This window comes from Scomber scombrus, chromosome 22 (assembly GCF_963691925.1).
Source record: "Scomber scombrus chromosome 22, fScoSco1.1, whole genome shotgun sequence".
NCBI classification, from domain to species: domain Eukaryota; kingdom Metazoa; phylum Chordata; class Actinopteri; order Scombriformes; family Scombridae; genus Scomber; species Scomber scombrus.
In genome coordinates, this window is record NC_084991.1 from 19,967,999 (window position 1) to 19,977,998 (window position 10,000).

Consider the following 10,000-nt stretch of genomic DNA (forward strand, 5'->3'; position numbering starts at 1 on the left):
TCTTCTCTCCATCTTTGTCTCTCATGCTTTCTTTCTCTACAGTGTGTCAGATACATTAAATTGAAATGAACTAGATGCTCAAAATTAGCATCCCTAAATATAGTTATGTAACACTCATATAATTTTAATCTGCTGCTGCTGCTAGAATTACTAACATATATTATTGCTGTTAGCTCTAACACTACTATTGTTGGTCTGTTATACTACTGTTGTCACCTTTACTACCAAAATAGCAGATAAGCACATTCAAGCTCTTCCATTCTCTAAATGTATATTCAAATATGCTTTATGTGCATCACCATTGCAAAAACAAGTAGCCTACATATGACACATCTTCAGCAGCATCTGTGTTACCGTTAGTGGGAGTGTTTCATGATACATGTGCTTGTTTCTATTTCTGGCAATATTTTAATCCAGATTACATATATGACCCATTAATCTGTTGGCGGTTAGCTGTTTGTTCACTCTGGTTTTCATGTAATCTCTCTCCATCTATGTATCTATCCATCCATCCATCAATCCATCAATCCATCTATCTAGTGCACTTATGTAATGGCTTTATGGCTGCATGACAGGACCATCACAGGTATGCATGCTGATTTTAGACCATGTAGAAGATTAATCAGTTCTTGAATATATTTCCTGAAAAAAACACGTTGCTCCAGTTGTCCTCAACTATTTTTGTTGGCATTTCAATAAAAATATTTAATCATAACAAATTATAAAACTCTTATATTTGTGTACAAAGTCATTCAGAATTTAGTTTTTAAATGACTCATGAAAAAAAATAGCTTATAACTTAATTGTCCACATACCGTTGGTTAAGAGAAAGAGCGAGAGACAGAGAGAGAGAGAAAGAGAGATTGAAAAATTAAAATTAAAAATTAAAATAAAAAATGTAGGAAAAAAATAGAGTAACACGTAATAGAATTATAAAATATATCAGGACAAATATTAATATAAATTTACATTGCATTACTACATTTAGATAAGAGATTTATACTACAGTTGTTATATTGTTTTTTTCCCCCCAACAGCTATTTATAATACAATGAAAATGACGAAACGCGTTGAAAGACAGACACTGATTCTACCCAATCAGATCTGGCTCCTTTGGCAGAGCTACATGGACATTAACCAATGAGATTTTGATTCCCAGCCTTGCCTGACCAATCACAGATAGGTATATCCTGGAAGGGGAGGGTCGTGTTCGCCGTTGGCTTTGCCCAGTCCGGATGTTCCCCAGTAGCGAATAACGAGCAGCAGTGTGTGAATGTGGCAACCGAGGTAGACAGGGAGGGGTAGAAAGACCGACCGGACCAGGATTGTTGTCTTTTTTTCCCTTTTATTTTCCTTTTCTCACTGAACCAAATGTTCACAGCACGGTTTTGAAGTTGTTTGTGGAGCAGATAAAATCCCGACGACCGTTGCTTTTCACCGGGACCAACCGTTAACGTGAACCGTGGTGAAAACAGCCCCGAAGAAAGAAGGAAAGGGAGAAACAACATGGGGCGATAATTACAAAAAAAAAAGAAAGAAGAAGGTGTTGTAAACCGACGATGACTCCCTGGGAGGATCCGTGAAGCTTATTTATTTTTATTTATTCCCCCTTCTTCCTTTCCTTTCCTCTCCCTGTCTTTTTTTGTTTAATTTTTTACATTTTTCTCCTCCCCTGCTACTCAGGGAGGTAGTTTTTTTTTTTTTTTGGTTAAGAAAAAGGGGCAGCAAGAGGACTGAAATGATGGACCAAGCCGACATCCTGAGAAAGTTTATCCAGGGGGTGAAGGCCATGAGAGAAGGGGACGAGGAGAGGGGAGAGGACAACTTCGGCAGCGACTTTATGGTGGGTCAAAATAAATAAATAAATAACAGTTGCCTCCCTTTTTACCTCCTATCTAGACCTTTCTAGTTGCAATAGCGTCCACCTTTTTCCTCCCTGCTGACCCCTCCATATATCCCACCCCTCCCCGTCTCCTGGTTCCCTGTATCCCACAGGAGGTGAGGCAGGGGCGGCCCACACTGCCCTCTTCCTTTTCCTCCCATTTCCAGGCTTTACATGGCGGCCTAGCATTGTCTCCCACAACCACAGACACACCACCGGCCCCTGTTTCTTTAAAATAAAGAGACAACAAGCCAAAAAAACAAGACACATTCACGTCACTTTGCAGCCATGAGCTAATTGATTTTTTTTCTCCCTTCTTTACATGGCTTGTAGGTAAAGTGAGCTAAAGTGCAGTGCTATTGTAGCTATGTGCCTACTGTGTTTTAAGCTACAGTCTGGTTTGTTGGGGTACAAGGCAATGACTCATTGTCCTGTCTGATACTGGAGAAGCAGTGTATGTCCAATAACCACATTTATCTTTGCTATAATCCATAGGAAAGGCTTGGAATCTCTATGACATTTTTATAGGGTGACTGTATTTGCTTGTTGAGTACAATATTTGTGTAGATATATAAATTAGTGAAGCCCTAATTCACCAAATGACAATTAAACCAATACTTTTATTTGCTCAATACACTTGACTTACATCTCAGGCTCTGTACACTCATTTTAGCCAACCGTTATTTGTATGAATAGGGTGGACTGAATATTAGAGATGCAGTTAAATGCAAAAAAAAAAAAAAATCAGCACCACACATACAAGCTCTAAAATGAGGATAAAGTTGAATCAGTGCTTTAAAACAGTGAAACATCTAAAAACAGAACATGCCTTAATTTAGTGCAGAGTTATTGTATTTGGATGTATTAGTTTGAATTAGGTGTACCAAATAAACTGACAACTGTAAATGTATGTAAGTGTAAATGTTAATGGCATAAAATCCAAAGTATGTATAGATTATAGTGTCTTGTACCCTGTTATATGTGGGGGGAAAAATACATATATATTGTTATATTAACACACATTTTGTTTGCCCTATGATGACAGCTGACCAGCGGTCATAAGTTTACCCACACTGTATCCTCGATGTATTGTGTTGCAACCACAGACTCAAAATAGGATTTCTCCAAGGCTTGTGAAATAGCTGAAATAGCCACAACAGGAATGGCACTTATTATTATTATTAGTATTAGTATTATTATTAACGTTTGTGTCGTGATGTGATTGTTTTAGCTTTAACAGCTTTGATAAAGATGGGAAGTGTTGTTCCAGCTGGAGGTTTTGTCATATTTAATGCATGTTTCATTTATGATCTATATGTGGAGCATTGCCATTTTAAACTACTATTAGGTTTCAGATGAAACAGGATGTCAGTTAGAGTTTAATTAGTTGTAGCAGCAGGTTAGCTCTGAATTTACTGTACATAAAAATTATGATTTAGGTGCTTTGGTTTGTTTTATTGCTGCAAGTTTATTGTTGGGGGAAGAAGCTAATCTGTGTAAGAACATTTTCTCTTTTAGCTTAGAGTTGCTTACACACACACACACACACACACACACACACACACTCCCTTCTTCCAACTTCCCTACTTCATGCAAGCTGCTTGCTGGAGCTTGCAACATTCTTTCTTGGCCCATTTCATAACATTTTGTCCTGGCTTTAAAGGAGCTGGAGCTTTATCAACTCTTGGGCACACTTTGGATAAAAAGTTTCACAATTTAACCAGGCCTCTTTCTCATAAAAAGGAAATATATATTAGGGGAAAAGAACAACAACAAATCAGGCAAAAAGGAGAGCTCTGTGTGTGATTGTTAACTGATGACTCGGCCACGGTTCTGTCCTTTCGAGCGTGTGTTTGAGAAAACTGGGAGTTAGTTAGCGGATGTTGCGCAAAGACCAGACTACCAGGGGCACTGGGGTGTGTGAGAATCATTGAGGAAGTACTTAATGGATGAAGGAGAGAGCAAAAGGAGCTGGGACTAGACTGTTCTTGGCTTATTTACAAGACAGTTCATGTCATAACGCACGTCATCAGACATTTTAAAAAGCTTATATGCTGTTTCCTTTTACCTGGAAGTATTATATTGTGTATATTTTTTCCATTCTTGTTAAGCATTCATTTTTATTGGCTGCTTAGCCTTCTTGATATTTTCCACTCTGTGTGTAGTCGGCTGCGTGAATGTATGTTCTTCTTTTAGCAACACTGTACTTGTCATTCATAACTTCACACACATCAACACCTTGTCAAACTGCCGACTACAACCACACTGTCTTCTGCTGTAGGCGAAGCGTCGTCCCACCCATTGCCATGCTGTAATTCATGATTTTTCTTTTTTTTTTTTCATTTTGTATCTGTTCACTTTCTTTTCAAATGAGCTTTATTGGCATGAAACACAATAATTCGTCTCTACAGTGAAACATATTTCCTGTTAGCCTTTAGGCCGTCAAGCATCCCTCCAGACATTAACTTGACTTTCAAACAGCTTATATAAACCTCGTCTTTTGGGGAGGCAGGCAGGACACTGTGGACCATGTAAGTGCTGTCATTTCAACTATTTCCTTCATCTTGTTATTCGTAGTAATCTAGTTTTTTTTTTTTGCATGCAAACTCCCTGAATGTCAGCCGTATGGCGGACATATAACTGGAGCCTTCCGGCTATATTTGCCCTCAGCTTGGCAACATCAGCCAGTGAACGTAGAGATCCTTTTTAATAATTCAGCAGCCACAGCAGCTTGTAGATGAAAAACCTCGTTCTGATTGAGCACAGGTGGGCTGTGTGCCAGCGTACTGAGCACAATTAAGACTCATCAGTCACAGCCAAGAATGTAAGTAAGTGCTTTAGCTGGTCGCTGGTCTGTAGCACCAATTTCTGCAAAGCTTTACGCAAAGCTTTTAGTTGTTAAAAGTTAAACTCTCAGTACCACAAGTGCATGGGGTGTACTCCATGGTGCACTGAGTCACCAGGACACCCTGACATAACACCCACTTTAACTGCCTATTGTTGTTTATATATAGATTGTATTTTATAGACATAATTGCAGTGCTCTGGTAGGGCAAAGAGTCAGATTATATGGTTTGTTCAGTACTCTATTTCTCTCAGCTGTCTGATGAAACGAGAACAATTGAGATATTTTTCCTGCCTAGCACCCAAATGTGAAAAGTTTCACACCCCGGTATTAAGCGGAGATCTTCATCAGAGACATTTTTTGTGACCCAGATTGGCCGTCAAAATTAGTGTGTCTTTGTTTACTGGGTGCTGTTTCTTCTTCTTTAGTGGCGTGCAGACAGGCACGCCACAGGCGGTCTAAATACATAGCACATACTGGTACATATGGTGCGAGTACATCAGGGCCTCCCATGAGGTGCAAAATATGAAGAACAACCCAAATCTGGGGTTAAAGATGTAAATTGGACACATTCTTGGTCAAAATTGCATCAAAGAGTTAGATTACATGCTCCTATACTCTCACAAACATTCAGCTGACCCTCCACCTTTTTTTGGGTGAATATTTGACAAATTTAAAGGGGCCATCTAATAACCCCTTTTCCCACAAGTTAACACAGTCCTCTGGGGTCTTAATCAGATGTATCTGATACGCTTTGGTCAAAATACCACGAGGATCAAGCCCCACCGCAGCTTCTCATCCTGTCTAAACAGTCCTGCTCAGAGCGGCCGGTTTGAGCGCCCGTCCCGCCCCCCTCTTCTGCGGGGTGTGTCGGCTACCATGGCAACCGCTGAGCCTGAACCCTGCAGAAAACATAATAACTTAATGTACTGATGCTAAAATAATATACTAATGTCATGTTCATACCAAACATTGTTCGCATGGGCTTGACCGCCGCAGGATCGTTTTAGTTCATGAGCGACGGCAGGCAACAACTAGTCTCACACCTGGACCATAAAAGTCTCAATATATTTAGACTATGCTGTGATTTATTTGCAATAAATGGATCAAAGGGATGCTGAAATAACTGCATCATAATACCAATTTGTAAAAAGCCTGAATTCATCCTTTTTATCAGGTCTGTCCGCAAGACGGGAGTTCAGATGGATCAGGACTACGCTAATGTTGTAGCTGCTCTGTTCACACTCAAAATAAAATGATCTAAAGGCATAAATACGTCAGCGATGTTACTGTTTATAAACATTTACATGTTGTGTAGCTTTAAAATGATTATAAAGTCACCGGCATTTAAGATGTGATGAGTGACTCCGTTAGAAGATAAAATCCTCTAACCAAGCTAAGTTAGTTAGTTTAGTTTAGCTGACAGACTTCAGAACATTTAGTGGGTAGAGACAGTCAGATAGGGGCACAGATGGGGGGTGGTGGTGGTACAACAAGCCCCATTTGACGTCAGAAAGGGCATCAAATTTGAATGACTGTTGAATCACACGAGCGCCGAGAAAGCCAGCCCACACCACACTGACTGGGTGGTCTTATTTCATGGTTTTTGTGTTGGTGGGAACATCAGAGAACCAAATATATACATACAAGCACCCAAAAAAAAAAGGAGTTCTTCATAATCATAATACAGCCCCTTTAAATGTCAGCAATGATATCATGCAGGGTGTCATCAGTAAATGACACACAGGATGACTCCGTCGGCCCGAAGGTTGATGTCTTAATGCAAAGCGATTTCAAAGGGGGGTTGACGGGAAAAGTGCGTAATGTTGAGTCCGAGAGTCTGTCTCGTGACGCAGGTTCTTCAGAAACCGGGGGCATGTGTGCAGCAGCCGGTTCCACAAAACCAAACAATGGGCAATCTCACTTGTTTCACCAGGGTGGTCATCAACGGGCTCCGTCAACCCACGACTCTCCAAAACCAGCTATTAGTGTGCTTATGTAAAAGATACAGAGAGAGTGTGTGTGTGTCTGTGTGTGTGGTGTTTAAGGCAAATAGCCGGTTAGAGAAGCATCGAGAGAAGAGGATTTAAAAGAAGATGAGATGCGTTGGAAATCACTACAGAGACAATAAGTAATATGATTTTGTAGAGAAAATGTGTTGATCTTATTTAAACAGTAACACATATTTTTTACACAATCTCTAGGTGACAGTCGCACAGAGAAAGGACGGTGAGGTTGAGTGAGGTGTTGTGGATTATAGGTTAGCTCGAGGCCAGGTTGATTGAACACACAGCTGCTGATGGACATACAAGCTGCGGGGATTGAACTTGTGACCTCTGTGTTACAGGAAACCTTCTGTAGCTACTAGCCCACCTCACAGCCTGAAAGAAGCATGCAGCTAGTGACAAACTTTTGTCCAAATTGCCGCACGTCGCTGTTCACAGTATAGACATATGAACAGATGCTTAAATATTAAAGGCTACGTATGAGAGAAGAGGAGCCACTTTGAGGGTTTTTATGTAGCCTTGTGTAGCCTCCAACTGGTTCATGTTGGGATTGAGGTGCAACGTGTAAAGACAGGAAATAAATCAGACACACAGTCCGAAAAACTGACGTGTTACCTGTGTGATCGCATCAGTTTGACTTAGCGTCTAAAAACACTAACAAACACGCACATCTATCTCTGAGAACACTGGGACACACCATTGCAGTCTAGACAGGGTTTAGACACAGGAGATCAGCCTGTGTGTGTGTGTGTGTGTGTGTGTGTTTGTGTGTGTGTGTGTGTGTGTCTGTGTGTCTGTGTGTCTGTGTGTCTGTGTGTCTGTGTGTCTGTGTGTGTGTGTGTGTGTGTGTGTGTGTGTGTCCCTGCCCCACCTTTGCCAGCAGATTACTCTCGAGCAGCACATCAAAGAGAGCAAAAATGTGCAACACACAGACACACACTATCCTCTAAACATGTGTCCTGTTGGGCAGACATAAAACACTCGGAGGGGATGCAAGAAAATGAGACTTGACAGTGCCAAACATGCTTGTGTGTGTGTGTGTGTGTGTGTCTTTGTGTTCCTGTGGATGCATGTTTGTGTGTAGTAACAATTTCCACTGTCACCGGGGGGGCTTCCCCTTTTCTTTTCTTACTTTCGTGTGTGTGTTAAGTGCCTCCACACAGACCTGAGCCTCCAGCAGATGATCTGGAAGCCTTTATGCCCATGTATCTCACACACGCACGCACGCACGCACACACACACACACACACACACACACACACACACACACACACACACACACACACACACACACACAGACACACAGACACACAGACACACACACACACACACACACACACACACACACACACACACACACACACACACACACACACACACACACACACGGGTCAGGGATGCAATAGACCCTCTTCAGTGTCACAACAGCTATTTGTGGTTAGCAGCTCTTTGATAGCGACTTTGTGTCTGTCAGGGAAGCGTCCTCATGCTCGTCTTCATGGCAAAGTCGGACTTTGGGAGCGTGCGGACATTCAGTCACACTGATCAAAGCAAAGGAGAGCCGAGTTCAGATAAATGATGTGCATGATCGCAAGAATTGTGAAATTAAAACCCAGATTTTAAGATTTTATAATGAGGGAACAGCAGGAGTGTAAGAGGAAGATGTGTTTTACAAATGGAAAAAATACATTCATCCAATTTTAGGGTTATCAGTTTAGACCCGAGCACATTTAGTCTCGCATCTCTCATGTGCTTAAAAGGGCAGAGTTCTCGTTTTCAAAACTTGTCATGTTGAAAATGAGCTGTAGTGTCTCTACAGGAAGAGGATCAAAGAGGATCTCTGATAGAAATGTGCAGCTCTCATTTAGAAAGAATATTTAATTTCAGCAGTAACCGAGTGAAATGAGTTGGTCCTGTTTTGGTTTTCTCATGTGGATGAAACCGCTGACATTTGCTTCATCACGTGGTGCGGTCGCCCCGCGTTCCTGTTTTCACTCTTGAGCTGCACAAATTTCAAGACAAATTTTTATATCAACTTGGCAATACATTTTTCTTAAAAACTTTACATCGATTTTAAATATAAACTCTAAATATGAACTAGGTCAACATCACAGATCATAAATCACCTCAAAGAGCTTTACAACCTGTACGGATACATGACAGCTGCCATCCTGAGACCTAGATTCGATGAGGAAAAACTTTTTCAAAACTCTGAAACATAAAAAAAAAGGAATATATCTCGGGAAGAAAAGTAATAATTTATTACGCTGTGCTGCAGCTAAAAAAGTGAAATCTCTAAAACAAGAAACAGAGTGGAGCCTGGTGTGTGTTTGTGTGGTTGTGTGTTTATATTAGCTTGCTTGTGTGTGTGGGTGGGTGGTAAGGAGGGGGGGGGGGGGGGGGGCAGGGTAACACTGCAGGGTCGGCTGCTGTGTGTGTATGTGTTTGTGTGTGTGTGTGTGTGTGTGGCAACCACTGCAAGCCCGCCTTGTGTTACTGTAACAAGACTTCCGAATTTCTTCTTTGTGTCACAAGCCTCCTCCTTTCTCACCCGCCCCCCCCCATCCCGTGGCTTAACCCAGAAAAACCAGCCTTTTGCCCCCAAGCCTGGTGTTTCTCAGAAGAGAAGAAACAATGTTTCCACTCTGGAGTTTTTTTTGTGTGTGTGTGTGTACCCATGACTATACATGATGAAAGCTAGCTGACCCACCAGCAAGGCCCGAATAACTTTATTTATCAAGATAAGAGGATCACACACTCAAGAAAATATGCTGTAACTCCTAACTGTGTGTGTGTGTGTGTGCGTGTATAAATGTGTAAGTTAGGTGAAAAGACAAGTCATGGAGTAGTCATGACAACTCACACACACACTGATAGCAGTCAGTGTTATAATATCAGTAAAAAATGAAGTGAAACATACAGTGAGAGACGTGTAAAAAGCTCGTAGGCTGGTTGAAGTTTTAAACTCAGACTTATGACTGTAGGGTCACCAGTTTGCCCCCCTCTGCCCCCCCCCCCCATCAAACAGGCTGTGAATATCTGAGGGAGTGATGATTAATACACACACACAAACACTGAGCACACACTAACACACAATGAGGTCCCGTCCCAGATGATTGGGATTATATGCAGTTCGTCCACATCTGTTTCCTGCCGCAGGCTTAGATCCACAGTGGGAAATGACCACCCGGCAAACACCCGGTAAATGTTCATAAAAAAAAAAAACGGGTTAACGGAGTCAAAGTTAACATGCCAAACTTCTCCGAA

At 41.4% G+C, this 10,000-nt stretch overlaps 1 protein-coding gene across 1 annotated transcript in view; it reads left to right on the forward strand.

Moving 5' to 3' along the window:
- Positions 1-1,288: 1,288 nt before the first annotated feature.
- The window catches only part of ptpn12 (protein tyrosine phosphatase non-receptor type 12), a gene marked incomplete in the record, with an annotated part of 46,074 nt that continues 37,362 nt past the window's right edge, over positions 1,289-10,000 (forward strand). Inside the window, 1 exon segment of the mRNA XM_062444118.1 lies at positions 1,289-1,843. Coding sequence (XP_062300102.1) covers positions 1,739-1,843 — 105 coding nt within the window.